This window comes from Liolophura sinensis, chromosome 6 (assembly GCF_032854445.1).
Source record: "Liolophura sinensis isolate JHLJ2023 chromosome 6, CUHK_Ljap_v2, whole genome shotgun sequence".
In the NCBI taxonomy this organism is placed as follows: Eukaryota; Metazoa; Mollusca; class Polyplacophora; order Chitonida; family Chitonidae; genus Liolophura; species Liolophura sinensis.
Window position 1 is genome coordinate 52170200 of NC_088300.1, and position 18132 is coordinate 52188331.

An 18132-nucleotide genomic window follows, 5' to 3' on the forward strand; every position below is an offset into this window, starting at 1 on the left:
TTGGCCAGTTTCAGGATATCACAAAAAGTATAATTATGCCTTCAGAATATTTTTAAATAAACACATTGCAAAGAGGTGTAAAGGTTGAAGCATTACAGTAAGTTTTTATAGAGACCCAAAACATGAAGCAAAATGGAAAGAAGATGGAGCATCAATGTTTGTGGATTTCTTCTTGTTCTCTACAATACACAGCTGTAATGTATAAATGTAAAGGTGACATTTTAAATATTGCAGACTTTGCTTCTGCCAAGTCATTTGAGTATTCACAGTGTACCCAGAACATTTTTGTGGAAGAAGGAGACTTTGGTGGAGGAAAAGGCTACTTTGTTGTAGAATAAGCTACTTTGTTGTAGAAAAGGACAACTTTGTTGCAGAATAAGGCTACTTTGTTGTAGAAAAAAGCTACTTTGATGTAGAAGAAATTGACTTTGTCTTTGTACAGGTGCTCTGGAGTGGCAGGAGAAGTCTAAGGTGCCAGGCCTAGGTTCCTCGGGCAAGCTTACGCGGTCTCTGGCGTGTACTGTGTCCATAGCTCAGGGAGAGGCAGATCTGTACGTAATATCATCCCGCCCAACAGAGAACATCCTGTTATCAGTGAGGGTTGGGGAGAGGGAAACAGTGTGAATTTAAAATAGTTGGTGATTTATAGACATGCATCTTTTCTTGTGTTAAATGTCATTTTTGAAATGGCTGTTGGAGGTTTGAATAAAATTATGCTGTCAATTGATAGTGTATCTATGTTGAGCATTGTTTTGACAGATGGTATTTTTTTCAAGTATCAAGAAAATAGAAGATATTTGTAACATTCCATGATGAGGGTAATTGTTCTTAGTATAAATTGGTAGAACTATTAATTTATCATCTTTTGGACTATACTGCAAGTGAATTTTTTTCATAATTTATTAAATTGAAATGTGGTTTGAAATACAAATTGCATGATTGTTATTATTGTCTATTGTGCTTGTCTAAATTTGTCTGGAACCTTCGTGTCATAGGTCTTAAGAATTGATCGACTTTTGGGGTTTAGTTGATCGTTAATTTTCCAGTATTATTTGACATTTACCTCATCTCTCTCCTCCGTAGGAATGCCAGCAAGTGGCCAAACAAACTGATCATGCAGCTCATTCCCCATAGCCTTCTAAATCCACTCAATGACCTCCTGTGCAGATCTCAGATGGTTTCTTTCCACTTTGCCCAGACCGATTTGAACGCTCTGAAGAATCTCTATAAAGTTCTGTTCAATGGTTTTGTAAGTATAGATCTGTGAATTACCATTCCTAAAGTTCTTAATTTTCATGTCTTATAGCACACCCTCTCACAAACATCCTTAAAAGTCTTTACTTTTGAAACTATTTTGTTCGTTTGACTTTCCTGTTTTCTTTTGTGGATTGCTTTGACAGATTACCAATGCATAACACCTAAGACAAACCGTAGATTGATGGATATATAGAGGATATGCAGTGAGTGATCTGAAGATATTGAATTTTATGAAACAAGAGTAGTAGTTTTCATTTGTTCGAAGCTCTTGCGAGGACCAAATAAAAACTACTACTCGAGTTTAATTAATTTGATATCGAGGGTCACGATTTTTTCATATCCTTTTTATCCCATAAATGACTTATTGTACGTCTATGGCAGTAAAAATCATTACGATTTTAACTCTACGCAAACTGCACCGACTTTGAAGCACGTAGTGCTATCACATATATAGGTCAAGTGAAGCGTAATCAGTAATTGACAAGTACATGGCGGAGCACAATACAGTGCAGACAAAATTTATTTACATGAGGACTTTTTTATACCATAGACATGTCAAAAGTTTGCTTTATAAAATATATCATTCAATACATTAATATTTACAACAAGAATATTACAATTTACTACAGAAAGAATTGCTGTCTAACAATAGAGAAATTTCACGTGCGCTGAGTACATGCCATGCAGTTTTCCAAAATCAGCTGACAGTTTAACTTGGCGAAGGTTGAACATGTGAAACAGGCTACAGAGTATTGATTTCTAACAGAATTTAAGTATGGTAGATATTATTAGTTTCATCTGGATAATGTGAAAATTAGCGAAGCACAAAGTTTCAGGCCTAAAGAATGATGTTAAGAAAAATAATGGCCTACCGGATGTTTCTGTTCTGGGTATTTTACTTAGTCTTTGTGGCGATAACTCTGTGTCGCAGTCAATGCCGAGGATTTCCACATTGATTCGATTATCTCTTGTCACATTTATAACTCTGGCACGTACTTTTTTGTCAATATCTCCTGGTCGAAAGTCGACCGTGTTAACATTTGCAGACGATAAGAAAAAGTTGTACAAAAAGTAGTACCCGTACAGCCGAGTTGTAACTTTTGATTGGTCGATTTTATGAATGAAAAGATACACGTACCAGTCAAAATGTTGGAATTTATATTATACGTGGTGCATATCAAAACGATATGTCATGCCTTATTACCCAGAAAAATGAACATTTATGGGATTAAAATAAATATCCTCGTGGTGTTCTTTTAAATAGGACGGTCAGGCGTTGACCTGCAGATGGCCTTGGGTTTCCTTCGGGCTCTGCTGGCCGCGGTCATATAAGTGAAATATTCTTTAGTTCTAACACCAATCAAATAAAAAAAGAAATCATAATGTCCTGCTAAGACTTACAAAGGACAAGAAATCACACTGTCTACAGTATTTTTTGGCATGGTGCCATCATCAGTGCATATTTTTACCTCAGTGTCTATTTGAGTACTGGGAAGCTCAACAGGCTGTGGGCATCGATTGGCTCAGATGGTTACAGTGACTGCCATTTGGGACTGTCGGGCCTTAGACCTGTGAGGTTGTGTGTTCGAATCCAGCTCATGCTATTTCAACTCCAGCAAGAAGTTAAAACGTTTGTCAAGTACAGAAGCTGTAAAGGCGCTCAGGTCTTGTTGGCATTAAGACTAAGTGTGTAACTCTGATTCATGATGTGTATTGTGGATATATTTTGCTGCAGGCTGGCTGCGTTCACTTCCACCCAATCACCCAGTGTGAGGTGCGCATGCTTATTTTGCTGTACAACAACGAGAAGAGAATGTTTGTTGGCATGATTCCTAAAAACCAGATGGAATTTGTCAATGGTATCAGACAGGTGATTACATCCAGCAAAAACCAACAGAAACAAAAGGTGATTCTTTAGAAACTGATCCTTCTAATTGATCTTTATGGTTTAATTTATTAACCAAGTTTGCAAGTTCTCACAGATCAGTTTCTCACCATGGTTTCTCAGTTTTGGTGTTGAGCTAATAAATTATCTGTTTTTTGGTGTCTTGAAATTGCTTAGCTGATTTCAGTTCCCCTTTTTAAGATTTTTTTTTTATTTTTCACTCTTAGCTGTACAGTAAGCTTAATTAGAGTTTGTGTTTGTGTTAGAGTTTGACAAAAGTAAAGAAAAATTTAAGAAAGTTGAAGTGGGACAATGCAGATATATAATAATTCAAAACATGTCTTCAAAGATTGTAGAACAAACAGTGTTTTTTTCTTATTAATGCCTAATCAGAATGTAATTTCTATTGAATGGTGTTGGTATGTTGTTAGGCAAATTGTGAGGAAGGATTTGAAGGTAAAAATAGGTGATATCATGGTGAGAAATTTTGTTGCAGTGTAAAGACACATTGCCTTCATAATGATTGAATAACTCTACATTCATGTATTGCTGTCTTATTTGTGTTTTTTTATGATTTATTTACTTTTCTTAAGTGTTCACAATTTATGATTTTTGGTAGCAGTGTTAGAGTACATTAAATTTTATGAATGAAGATGTTTTTCATATCTGGAAACAAGAACTTTGAAGTATTTGTCATAGTGAAAAGATCAGCTCTTTCTCCACCCAACAGACAAAAACCTTATTAAACCCCCAGCCACATATGGTATCTCAACCCAATGTGTCCCAGGGAGATATGATGCAGCCAAACAAGAGGGGTCAGAACCAGTCTATAGCCATGGGCCAGGCACCCTTTGGTAACCCAGAACAACCAATGGGCACGATCGCTCCTATCAACACCCCTAACATGATCCGTGCCCCAGCTCCTCCACAGAGGACGACCGTGTGGACAGGTAAGGGCACCTAATTTTGCCAGGTGTCATTTCTGTTACTTAGCTAATGACTCCTCATCATCCCAAGACTCAAAAGTTAAGTACAGCGCAAACCCCATGCGTACATACATACCCAAACTGTCCCAAATACACTAAACATTTGTGGCCAGCCATTGAGGTAACTGGCAAAGGGCAACAGCTCACACCACCAGCAGGCCCTCCTGTTTTCTCTTCCCATAAACCGTACTGCATGTTTTGTGTGCTTGAATTGTGTGTTTATTTTTTTGTCTTGTAACATTTTTAAAATCAAAATGCAAATGTTTGCAGATCATTGCCTGCTGTTAATCTAAATTTACCTGAGTTGAATGTTTGTCAACTGCAAAAGCTACTTTTGGTGTGGCATGAAATTGGCAATGACTGGCAAGGTACAAAGTATGCACGTTGACAATGTAATTTATTCCAAGACTTATTTTTAGGAGATTTGTATTACCCTTTTTTCTCAACATTTTCGCATCTGAAAGAGAACTTTCAGTGCACATTTTTAATTTCATTTTAGAGTCAAAGCAATATTGGTTGGATTGGCCAGTTTCGGGATGTCACAAAAAGTATAATTATGCCTTCAGAATATTCTTAAATAAACACATTGCAAAGAGGCGTAAAGGTGGAAGCATTACAGTAGGTTTTTATAGAGACCCAAAACATGAAGTAAAATGGAAAGAAGATGGAGCATCAATGTTTGTGGATTTCTTCTTGTTCTCTACAATACCCAGCTGTAATGTATAAATGTAAAGGTGACATTTTAAATATTGCAGACTTTGCTTCTGCCAAAGGTCATTTGAGTATTCACAGTGTACCCAGAACATTTTTTGTGGAAGAAGGAGACTTTGGTGGAGGAAAAGGCTACTTTGTTGTAGAATAAGCTACTTTGTTGTAGAAAAGGACAACTTTGTTGCAGAATAAGGCTACTTTGTTGTAGAAAAAAGCTACTTTGATGTAGAAGTAATTGACTTTGTCTTTGTACAGGTGCTCTGGAGTGGCAGGAGAAGTCTAAGGTGCCAGGCCTAGGTTCCTCGGGCAAGCTTACGCGGTCTCTGGCGTGTACTGTGTCCATAGCTCAGGGAGAGGCAGATCTGTACGTAATATCATCCCGCCCAACAGAGAACATCCTGTTATCAGTGAGGGTTGGGGAGGGGGGGAAACAGTGTGAATTTAAAATAGTTGGTGATTTATAGACATGCATCTTTTCTTGTGTTAAATGTCATTTTTGAAATGGCTGTTGGAGGTTTGAATAAAATTATGCTGTCAATTGATAGTGTATCTATGTTGAGCATTGTTTTGACAGATGGTATTTTTTTCAAGTATCAAGAAAATAGAAGATATTTGTAACATTTCATGATGAGGGTAATTGTTCTTAGTATAAATTGGTAGAACTATTAATTTATCATCTTTTGGACTATACTGCAAGTGAATTTTTTTCATAATTTATTAAATTGAAATGTGGTTTGAAATACAAATTGCATTATTGTTATTATTGTCTATTGTGCTTGTCTAAATTTGTCTGGAAGCTTCGTGGCATAAGTCTTAAGAATTGATCAACTTTGAGGTTTGTCTAGTTGATTGTCGATTTTCCAGTATTATTTGACATTTACCTTATCTCTCTCCTCCGTAGGAATACCAGCAAATGGCCAAACAAACTGATCATGCAGCTCATTCCCCATAGCCTTCTAAATCCACTCAATGACCTCCTGCGCAGATCTCAGATGGTTTCTTTCCACTTTGCCCAGACCGATTTGAACGCTCTGAAGAATCTCTATAAAGTTCTGTTCAATGGTTTTGTAAGTATAGATCTGTGAATTACCATTCCTAAAGTTCTTAATTTTCATGTCTTATAGCACACCCTCTCACAAACATCCTTAAAAGTCTTTACTTTTGAAACTATTTTGTTCGTTTGACTTTCCTGTTTTCTTTTGTGGATTGCTTTGACAGATTACCAATGCATATTACCTAAGACAAAACGTAGATTGATGGATATATAGAGGATATGCAGTGAGTGATCCGAAGATATTAAATTTTATGAAACAAGAGTAGTAGTTTTCATTTGTTCGAAGCTCTGGCGAGGACCAAATAAAAACTACTACTCGAGTTTAATTAATTTGATATCGAGGGTCACGATTTTTTCATATCCTATTTATCCCATAAATGACTTATTGTACGTCTATGGCGAAAAAATCATTACGATTTTAACTCTACGCAAATTGCACCGACTTTGAAGCACGTAGTGCTATCACATATATAGGTCAAGTGAAGCGTAATCAGTAATTGACAAGTACATGGCGGAGCACAATATAGTACAGACAAAAATTTATTTACATGAGGACTTTTTTATACCATAGACATGTCAAAAGTTTGCTTTATAAAATATATCATTCAATACATTAATATTTACAACAAGAATATTACAATTTACTACAGAAAGAATTGCTGTCTAACAATAGAGAAATTTCATCGTGCGCTGAGTACATGCCATGCAGTTTTCCAAAATCAGCTGACAGTTTAACTTGGCGAAGGTTGAACATGTGAAACAGGCTACAGAGTATTGATTTCTAACAGAATTTAAGTATGGTAGATATTATTAGTTTCATCTGGATAATGTGAAAATTAGCGAAGCACAAAGTTTCAGGCCTAAAGAATGATGTTAAGAAAAATAATGGCCTACCGGATGTTTCTGTTCTGGGTATTTTACTTAGTCTTTGTGGCGATAATTCTGTGTCGCAGTCAATGCCGAGGATTTCCACATTGATTCGATTATCTCTTGTCACATTTATAACTCTGGCACGTACTTTTTTGTCAATATCTCCTGGTCGAAAGTCGACCGTGTTAACATTTGCAGACGACAAGAAAGAGTTGTACAAAAAGTAGTGCCCGTACAGCCGAGTTGTAACTTTTGATTGGTCGATTTTATGAATGAAAAGATACACGGATCAATCAAAATGTTAGAATTTATATTATACGTGGTGCATATCAAAAGGATATGTCATGTCTTATTACCCAGAAAAATGAACATTTATGGGATTAAAATAAATATCCTCGTGGTGTTCTTTTAAATAGGACGGTCAGGCGTTGACCTGCAGATGGCCTTGGGTTTCCTTCAGGCTCTGCTTGCTGCGGTCATGTAAGTGAAATATTCTTTAGTTCCAATCACCAATCAAATAAATAAAGAAATCATAACATCCTGCTAAGACTTACAAAGGACAAGAAATCACACTGTCTACAGTATTTTTTGGCATGGTGCCATCATCAGTGCATATTTTTACCTCAGTGTCTATTTGAGTACTGGGAAGCTCAACAGGCTGTGGGCATCGATTGGCTCAGATGGTTACAGTGACTGCCATTTGGGACTGTCGGGCCTTAGACCCATGAGGTTGTGTGTTCAAATCCAGCTCATGCTATTTCAACTCCAGCAAGAAGTTAAAACGTTTGTCAAGTACAGAAGCTGTAAAGGCACTCAGGTCTTGTTGGCATTAAGACTAAGTGTGTAACTCTGATTCATGATGTGTATTGTGGATATATTTTGCTGCAGGCTGGCTTCGTTCACTTCCACCCAATCACCCAGCGTGAGGTGCGCATGCTTATTTTGCTGTACAACAAGAAGAAGAAAATGTTTGTTGGGAGGATTCCTAAAAACCAGATGGAATTTGTCAATGGTATCAGACAGGTGATTACATCCAGCAAAAACCAACAGAAACAAAAGGTGATTCATTAGAAACTGATCCTTCTAATTGATCTTTATGGTTTAATCTATTAACCAAGTTTGCAAGTTCTCACAGATCAGTTTCTCACCATGGTTTCTCAGTTTTGGTGTTGAGCTAATAAGTTATCTGTTTTTTGGTGTCTTGAAATTGCTCAGCTGATTTCAGTTCCCCTTTTTAAGATTTTTTTTTTATTTTTCACTCTTAGCTGTACAGTAAGCTTAATTAGAGTTTGTGTTTGTGTTAGAGTTTGACAGAAGTAAAGAAAAATTTAAGAAAGTTGAAGTGGGACAATGCAGATATATAATAATTCAAAACATGTCTTCAAAGATTGTAGAACAAACAGTGGTTTTTTCTTATTAATGCCTAATCAGAATGCAATTTCTATTGAATGGTGTTGGTATGTTGTTAGGCAAATTGTGAGGAAGGATTTGAAGGTAAAAATAAGTGACTTGCTTAAGTGGCATTTAGAAGTCGGTGAGGAGATACACTGGACAAGGCATTCTTATGGATGTACAACTTCTTGGTTTATTTAACACAACGTTTCGATGCAGATACTAGCATCGTTATCAAGTGAATGATCGTTATCATATCTGGAAACAAGAACTTTGAAGTATTTGTCATAGTGAAAAGATCAGCCCTTTCTCCACCCAACAGAAAAAAACCTTATTAAACCCCCAGCCACTTACGGTATCTCAACCCAATGTGTCGCAGGGAGATATGATGCAGCCAAACAAGAGGGGTCAGAACCAGTCTATAGCCGTGGGCCAGGCACCCTTTGGTAACCCAGAACAACCAATGGGCACGATTGCTCCTATCAACACCCCTAACATGATCCGTACCCCAGCTCCTCCACAGAGGACGACAGTGTGGACAGGTAAGGGCACCAAATTTTGCCAGGTGTCGTTTCTGTTACTTAGCTAATGACTCCTCATCATCCCAAGACTCAAAAGTTAAGTACAGCGCAAACCCCATGCGTACATACATACCCAAACTGTCCCAAATACACTAAACATTTGTGGCCAGCCATTGGGGTAACTGGCAAAGGGCAACAGCTCACACCACCAGGAGGCCCTCCTGTTTTCTCTTCCCATAAACTGTACTGCATGTTTTGTGTGCTTGAATCGTGTGTTTATTTTTTTGTCTTGTAACATTTTTAAAATCAAAATGCAAATGGCTGCAGATCATTGCCTGCTGTTAATCTAAATTTACCCGACTTGAATGTTTGTCAACTGCAAAAGCTACTTTTGGTGTGGCATGAAATTGGCAATGACTGGCAAGGTACAAGGTATGCACGTTGACAATGTAATTTATTCCAAGACTTATTTTTTGGGAGATTTGTATTACCCTTTTTTCTCAACATTTTCACATATGAAAGAACAACTTTCAGTGCACATTTTTAATTTCATTTTAGAGTCAAAGCAATATTGGTTGGATTGGCCAGTTTCAGGATGTCACAAAAAGTATAATTATGCCTTCAGAATATTCTTAAATAAACACATTGCAAAGAGGCGAAAAGGTTGAAGCATTACAGTAGGTTTTTATAGAGACCCAAAACATGAAGTAAAATGGAAAGAAGATGGAGCATCAATGTTTGTGGATTTCTTCTTGTTCTCTACAATACCCAGCTGTAATGTATAAATGTAAAGGTGACATTTTAAATATTGCAGACTTTGCTTCTGCCAAAGGTCATTTGAGTATTCACAGTGTACCCAGAACATTTTTGTGGAAGAAGGAGACTTTGGTGGAGGAAAAGGCTACTTTGTTGTAGAATAAGCTACTTTTTTGTAAAATAAGGCTACTTTGTTGTAGAAAAAAGCTAATTTGTTGTAGAAAAAAGCTACTTTTTTGTAGAAGAAATTGTCTTTGTTTTTGTACAGGTGCTCTGGAGTGGCAGGAGAAGTCTAAGGTGCCAGGCCTAGGTTCCTCGGGCAAGCTTACGCGGTCTCTGGCGTGTACTGTGTCCATAGCTCAGGGAGAGGTAGATCTGTACGTAATATCACCACGCCCAACCGAGAACATCCTGTTATCAGTGAGGGTTGGGGAGGGGGGAAACAGTGTGAATTTAAAATAGTTGGTGATTTATAGACATGCATCTTTTCTTGTGTTAAATGTCATTTTTGAAATGGCTGTTGGAGGTTTGAATAAAATTATGCTATCAATTGATAGTGTATCTATGTTGAGCATTGTTTTGACAGATGGTTTTTTTTTTCAAGTATCAAGAAAATAGAAGATATTTGTAACACTTCATCATGAGGGTAATTGTTCTTAGTATAAATTGGTAGAACTATTAATTTATCATCTTTTGGACTATACTGCAAGTGAATTTTTTTCATAATTTATTAAATTGAAATGTGGTTTGAAATACAAATTGCATTATTGTTATTATTGTCTATTGTGCTTGTCTAAATTTGTCTGGAAGCTTCGTGGCATAAGTCTTAAGAATTGATCAACTTTGAGGTTTGTCTAGTTGATTGTCGATTTTCCAGTATTATTTGACATTTACCTTATCTCTCTCCTCCGTAGGAATACCAGCAAATGGCCAAACAAACTGATCATGCAGCTCATTCCCCATAGCCTTCTAAATCCACTCAATGACCTCCTGCGCAGATCTCAGATGGTTTCTTTCCACTTTGCCCAGACCGATTTGAACGCTCTGAAGAATCTCTATAAAGTTCTGTTCAATGGTTTTGTAAGTATAGATCTGTGAATTACCATTCCTAAAGTTCTTAATTTTCATGTCTTATAGCACACCCTCTCACAAACATCCTTAAAAGTCTTTACTTTTGAAACTATTTTGTTCGATATCAAATTTTTTGGCATGGTGCCATCATCAGTGCATATTTTTACCTCAGTGCCTATTTGAGTACTGGGAAGCTCAACAGGCTGTGGGCATCGATTGGTTCAGATGGTTACAGTAACTGCCATTTGGGACTTTCGGGCCTTAGACCTGTGAGGTTGTGTGTTCGAATCCAGCTCATGCTATTTCAACTCCAGCAAGAAGTTAAAACGTTTGTCAAGTACAGAAGCTGTAAAGGCGCTCAGGCCTTGTTGGCATTAAGACTAAGTGTGTAACTTCATGATGTGTATTGTGGATGTATTTTGCTGCAGGCTGGCTGCGTTCACTTCCACCCAATCACTCAGCGTGAGGTGCGCATGCTTATTTTGCTGTACAACAAGAAGAAGAGAATGTTTGTTGGGAGGATTCCTAAAAACCAGATGGAATTTGTCAATGGTATCAGACAGGTGATTACATCCAGCAAAAACCAACAGAAACAAAAGGTGATTCTTTAGAAACTGATCCTTCTAATTGATCTTTATGATTTCAGTTGCCCTCTCTAAGTTTTTATTGATTTTTTATTTTTATTTTTCACTCTAAGCTGAACAGTAAGCTTAATTAGAGTTGTGTTTGTGTTGGAGTTTGACAAAATAAAGAAAAAATTAAGAAAGTTGAAGTAGGACAATGGAAGTGTTGGTATGTTGTTAGGCAAATTGTGAGAAAGGATTTGAAGGTAAAAATAGGTGATATCATGGTGAGAAATTTTGTTGCAGTGTAAAAAAACATTGCCTACATGATGATTGAATAACTCTACATTCATTTGTTGCTGTCTTATTTGTTTGTTTTTTTTATGATTTTTTTTTCTTTTCTTAGGTGTTCACAATTTATAATTTTTAGTACCAATGTTAGAGTGCATTAAATTTTATGAATGGAGATATTTTTCATATCTGCAAACAAGAACTTTGAAGTATTTGTCATAGTAGCTGATATATATATATACATATATATATATATATATGTATCTACTTGGAAATAAAGAGTGAAGTTTTTCGAAACATCTTTGGGGCAAAATTTTAATCTGTTGTTTCCAGACTTGGATTTTGACATCGTGTTTGAGAGTACAGCCCACATTGATAGTATACAGTAGTAAAACTTGATGCATTTTCTGCAAAGTTTAAATGATTTAGTTGTAGAAATGTTTCTTATTAGAATGTGTTTTGGTTTGTGCACAGAATCCTATGATCCTCTTATTTTGTACTAGCAGTAGAAATTGAACATGTAAACAGCAGTACATTGTTTGTCTGTGATGTTATGTACATGTAAGACAGCTGTAGGTTAACCGCTATGTAGTCAGGTAGCCCCGACGACCAGTCCACATACTGTTTTTGGAGAGACAAAAAGTGAAATATGGAGTTTAGGATGTAGTTTACCATATAAAAATGGAGACTGAGTCTGTTCCAATTAACTTAGAATGTGGCTTAATGGACAGATTTCTCTGATTTGGGATATGGTCCAACATGTGAAAAAGCTTCCCAGCTTTCTTCATGGGTTGTAAAAAGGTCAGTTTTCCTTTAGGCCCAGCAGTCAGTCTGGAAATTAAGTAGCCTGCTGTGGTGATGGGTCTTGATTGTCTTTTTGATATCATTTTGATATTTTGGTACCAAATGAAATGTTGCCTGTTGTTTCTTTATTGATTGACATGGTCAGTTAATATGCATGTTCATTGTAAATTTTGAATGAATTTGCCAAGCACAAAATATTTATGTCTTTGTTTTTTGTTTTGGAAGAGTGGAATTACAGATTCCTGAGCATTTTTTCAATGCAAACATTTTTTGAAAACTTCAAATTATATTGAAAGTCTGAATGAAAAGATTTATCTGTATACCACTTCCTTTTGAATATGGACAATTTGTGCCTTTGTGAAAAAGTGAAATCATTACAGTTAGGAACCATTGTTTTATATAGTATGCTCTCATCTTTAAATATATTTCATGAATAACACCATTTTTTTCCCTGTGTTTATGATTTAGGGTTAAATAAACAAAAGAAAAAAAAAGAAAAGCTAGAGAAAAGCAGGTAGTAATTAGTCAGATTATTGATACTGGTGCTGAAGGTGTATTTAGGAAAATGTTTATCGGTAATGTGATACACAATGAATGAATAGCTGAACACCACTTCAGCAATTCTACAGCCATATTGCAGCATTTACCCTGATGTACAGGAAAAGGACCAAGCAGTATTTGTTATGTTTTCCACCTGTAATGGCTTATTACTTGACCAGGAGACACCAAGCTACGAATGCAACCTCAACATACAAAGGAATAACTAGGAAAGGTAGTCATTGCCACCCAGCTGCAGAAGCTGTGGGTTAGACTTTGTGGTCTGTAATTCACCTGTTAGATGAAATAGCCACCAAAGGTCCTATAAGTTTAGTTATTTGATTGGTTTTATTTAGTCAGCATTCATCAATGAAATTCTTTTAGCTGTTGTTCAGAATCATGTTGCACATTCTCTTGATACAGAGAATGCATGTGTATAAAGTACTATTAGAGATGAAGGCTGAGACGGATTGATTGTGATTTCTGACATCACTTCCTGCCTCATCACTGTGGACCCCAGGGATCTCTGTACAAAATGTGCTATTGGTGGCAGTGATGTATAGCAAAAGGTAGATAACGACGCATGCGCTGCCAAGAGTATATCTGTTGGTTACTGAGGTAATGTTCTGTACATTAGGTGTCAACAAGGATCTTTTGGTTCAGTTTTTCACTTTGACAGGTAACTGATGACACACTGGTTTCCACTGAGCTGTACTCAAACATTGGTCAACAGTTAGTCATTTCCTCTCCAGGTCATGACTTTGGCAGCCAGAGTATAAAGCAAGCATTGATGATCACTGCCTTGTTAGCTTGTAATTTCGCTGACACACCATTGTCTTGTATTGTCTTAACCTCCTTCAATCACAGAAAAAACAAAGACATTTTCTCCAGATTTTTTTAGCGTTTATTTTAAGTTAAGCCGGGACAAACCAGATGATTTGTGAATGTCAGAGAACTGGTCAATGACCACATCAACAGGCTAACAGCTACAACCCTACATGAAGTAATGACTCCAAAAACAAACATGTAACATAGAAACAATGTGACAAAATGATGACGGTGAAAAAATCTAAGTGAAATGGAAAGGTCCTTTCCCAGCATACAAGTACATGTATGTTTAATTTTAGACTTCCCCAATGATTTCTCTTTTCTGCCACGCATACAGTTCATGTGGTGATAAATGGTTACGTGAATTAAGCATAAATTCCACGAATCATTATGACGGGTGTTCATATGAGCAAATGATGCACAACTTTGAACTATTTAGATAGATAGAATTTGTGGTCTACAAATACTCCACTGGAGTTCAATGTCTACAAGAGACTCCAAGTTGGCTTTAATCCCAAATAGATTTGCGTTAAAAATATATGGTAACATGGGAGGCATTCCACAAAATAGCAGTTATGTGTAGCACTAACATTATTCCTTAAAGCTTTTAACAGATTAAATAACAAATATGTTTTTTATTCAATCAAATCTGGAACTACTGAATGGATTCTACAACTTCAGAAAAAAGTCAAAATCAAATTCAACCAATTTATCACTCTTTACTAAATAACGCTCTCAGAATACAACTACAGAAACGAAAAGCTTTACTATATCTACCCATTTTGTTACTACATGGGTGGAAATTAAAACTGGCCTATCCATTAGGTCAAATCCTAAACATGAACAATAGGAATTCTTGACCATATCGGACACCTGTGTAACAGATTTATGTTTATCTTCATTACAAAAACCTTGAATGGGGGACTAGAACAGTCAACAAAAGTTTTCAAAAACTCGGCACATCATAAAATATGCCTAGGCCAGTAATCAATTTTGCACTGAAAAATCATTAACCATAGGAGTTTAAACATTTCTAACCTGTGCGATGTTACCCCACTGAAAGCCTGTATAAAACTCCTCAAATGTACAAATTCTCCCATAAGGCTGAAGTCAAGCCTAGGATTGTATATCTACACAGTCAGCTGCACTTTTATGAAGTAATGAATATGTGTACTATACCCCTAACTCAGGCACAACCGGAGGGGTTGGTGAAACTGCTAGGCATGACTGTATAAGAGATCCTTCTGTGTACAAAATAAGCTTATCAACAAATACAATATACCAACATTTGTGAAAAAGCCTCACATTTTATATTCAACCACAAAATGAAGAGTCAACATCACCAATACAGCAGGGCCTTCCTTTTAAAACCACTTGCACACAATTATCTCCCCTTTTGAGCACGCCAAGCACAAGCCCTGCCAAGCATGTAATGTCTGTGAAGCCAATCTAATTGATGTTTTCAGGACACCCATCACAAACTTGCCAATCAGCTTCTGGAACAAAGCCATTTAATGGAAACTACACATAATACTACAGCTCATCTCCCCAACATGCATCAGGGCTGTAAAATCACCAGCTTATCTCTCGCAGACATCAACCTAACTGTAACATCGCTATCACCAGCTTATCTTTTGCAGATATTTTCCTTAAAAGACCAGGTTTTTACACATCTGCTGCCATGGTAACAATTCCTGACTCACTAACAAATACCTCTCTCAATCCAATCCAATCCATACAACAGGCAATCACAAAAGAGTGACCTATCGTGAGTATGATGAACTACTTACAAAAAGTAGTTCACTCATAAATATAAGGTATGTGTCACAATGGGCCTATGACAAAGATCTAAAGCCCTGTTGTATATGTTCATATATAAACAATCTATTCCAGACATTCTCTAAGAGCTAATTCTGTAACATCTCACTAAGTAAACCAAACAGAATGAATGAATGAAAGAAAGGTTATGGCTTAACACCACATCAGCAATATTTCATCCATATTGTGGCGACCAAAAATCAATAAAAAACACAAACGTTAATTCTGAATTGTGAAGTGCAGGTGCTGATAATGTGACTAAAGCTGTTTAGTTTAACAACACGTAGACCAGTTACACACTGATCTATAATGATGCTCATAATGTTGCCTACAAATTCAGAGTGTTGTAGATTGCTGAGGCAATTATCAAAGTGCAAGACATTCATTTCATCACTTTAGTCATTGTTTTGGAAAAAAGATGACCTGAAATTTTGTGTCAACAATAACATAACAAAAAGAAATTTTTGTTATTTTTGGAAACCAGCACTAAATGACAACTATGGCTGACAATACAAACAAGCTGTTATCCTTCACACCCTACCAAGTACCCCACCTAGCTACACTGCCGGAAAGTTCAGTTTGTTAACTAGAGAATTTCACCTTCTACAGACATGAACCTGCAATTACATCTTCAGATCTTTGTCTTCATTGCATGATAATTAGTCTATTTATTCAATTCATGGATGATTTGATATTCAAAAATAGTTACGACCATAATTTTTACACTCCATATCAACAGCACATTCAAGGGGAACAAATGGCACATGTGGGAGAGTTAACTCCCTTTGATGTTTTCCATGGAGATTGCCACAAACACACACAATTTCTCGCCACACTTACACTAACTCTCTCTCTCCCAGGCACACATGGGCTATTCTTGGTTTATTAGGCATTAAGAGATATTCTCTCATGCCAACACAACATAAAAGTTCATAGTTTGTCAATCTGTTGGTATTTTAGTAACCTCGACAAAAGGAGGCAGCACCCGATTGCTTGTCATACATCACGGGACTGTCCAGCATCAAACAGTTTGTACGAATGAACACTGGTCAAGACAGGCTGGCCAGACCATCCAGCTCAAGCCAGCGGTGGTCACTTAATGGTCAGGTTGAGGAGGTTCCTTCACCCCCTGCTTTAGGTGAAGAGAGATTTGTAGGCCTTGTAGCCTGCCTCTTGATACTGCTGAGCCGCCGCCACGGGGTCCTCTGCCTGGAGAATACCTCGTCCCACAATGATCACATCTGATTGGTTCTCTTTTATTACTTGCTCTGGCGTAAGATACTGCTGCCCCAGTCCGTCGCCTGACCCTGTTTTTAGCTGTATACCTGACAATGAAGGCGAGACACATTTCACGGTAAAAAAAAAAAAACTCATTTTTGTTGATTATAGGTTCATATTTATGATCCAAAACATTCCACGTATACAATGGCTGTCGGGTGAGTGGGTGTGTCTGTTTGGCTTATGGTGGGAGGGCGTGGGGACAGAAAGAGAAAGCTAGCAGAGCAAGGTGGAAACCATTGTGCCACTACAGCACCTGATAACCATCCAGAGATAGAAATTGGGAGATGGAATTTCAACATAAATTAACTCCTTGTTTTCATGACATTAAACTCTTCAAGCAATGCCCATCTATTTTTTCTAAGAAACACCAGAATAACTGACAGAGCAAACCACTGAAACAGTTTACTAATTAAAGAAGCTTTAGCTATCAACATAATACACCAGAATTAAATCATGGCTTCTAAAAAATTGTATATTTTTAAATAATTGTACAGAACTGTAACAGTATATATATATATATATATATTTACATATGTATGTCTTGTTGTTTTCACCTATATCTATTGTCTTATTTATTTTGTTATTTACTGCATCACTGTACAACTCCCTCCCACAACCTCTTTTAACTCTGGCTTCAACTATACATTCTATTCTATTTTCCTCAGTATTTCATGCAATCCCTCTTACATGAGCTTAACATCATGTAACTCATGCTCAACCATTCATACTCAACCATTCATGCCTTCCTGATGACTTACCATGCTTTGTCTTATCTTTATACCTGACCTGCATTGCATAACTTCCAGCTACATGTATAAAAGCCTATGTATTCTTTACTGTACATATTTCCTGATGATGGCACAAACATAGTGACTAATATTTTGACTTCAATATGTGAAGTTAATGTCTTTCTATTTAGTGTTTATCTGAATTGAAAGCAAACAAGGTAACATGCAATATGAGTAATTATAGGTACACTTGACAAAGCAAATCTCCTAACAAAACTGACCTGGAGTCATGTGAATAAACTCTGGATTATCTGTTAAACGTCTCTGACAAATAAACCCAACCACGAAGTCATCGTTCTCTTCTGCCATACGTACAGTGGCTGTAAACACAAGTCAAAAACAGGCCTGCTATAAGCATCTGATACTGACTTACCCTAATTTTTCAACATTTTCAAGCACCTCTGTGAAAAAATATTCTGAAACATCCTGAGGGAACTATGGGGTAAACACAGAAGTTTAATGAAGCTAGCATCTTTAGTGACAGAAATCATTTTGGCATCATTATCCAAATAATTGTATGCATAAATTCCAGAGAAAAAAGGGCTTTAGAGGTGGAAAAGGTTGAAGATTTAGCCATTATAGCTTAAAACCTTTCTCTTGCTCTATTTATCTTCTTGACAGCCTGTTATTTTAGTAGGACTGTTACATAAGTTATTACATGTAGCAGGACTGTAGAAGTACAAATGTTTCAACATTAGAAGTTGACACAGTAGTAAGAA

General features: G+C 36.7%; 2 protein-coding genes across 4 annotated transcripts in view; one reads left to right on the plus strand and one right to left on the minus strand.

Annotated features, from left to right (window-relative positions):
- Positions 1–11527, plus strand: part of LOC135469343 (mediator of RNA polymerase II transcription subunit 25-like) — a 54181-nt gene extending 42654 nt beyond the window's left edge. Inside the window, exons 12-22 of one of the 3 annotated variants that reach the window (XR_010444314.1) lie at positions 443–551; positions 1084–1249; positions 2993–3163; positions 3873–4092; positions 5095–5203; positions 5741–5906; positions 7652–7822; positions 8478–8697; positions 9701–9801; positions 10347–10512; positions 10932–11066. Coding sequence is in view for 2 of the 3 variants with exons in the window: in XM_064747970.1 (XP_064604040.1) it covers positions 443–551; positions 1084–1249; positions 2993–3163; positions 3873–4092; positions 5095–5203; positions 5741–5906; positions 7652–7822; positions 8478–8697; positions 9701–9809; positions 10347–10512; positions 10932–11114 (1790 nt within the window). In the remaining variant the exon portion in view is untranslated. Of the gene's footprint in view, positions 1–442; positions 552–1083; positions 1250–2992; positions 3164–3872; positions 4093–5094; positions 5204–5740; positions 5907–7651; positions 7823–8477; positions 8698–9700; positions 9810–10346; positions 10513–10931 lie in introns of all 3 variants that reach the window. The other 2 variants (XM_064747970.1, XM_064747971.1) reach the window with 2 other exon arrangements.
- A 2058-nt stretch (positions 11528–13585) lies between these two features.
- LOC135466424 (uridine 5'-monophosphate synthase-like) overlaps positions 13586–18132 on the minus strand; it is a 63251-nt gene continuing 58704 nt past the window's right edge. Inside the window, exons 10-11 of the mRNA XM_064743881.1 lie at positions 17635–17733; positions 13586–16669 (exon numbers count right to left, since the gene is read on the minus strand). Of these exons, the coding sequence (XP_064599951.1) occupies positions 16479–16669; positions 17635–17733 (290 nt within the window). The 3' untranslated portion in view covers positions 13586–16478. The remainder of the gene's footprint in view (positions 16670–17634; positions 17734–18132) is intronic.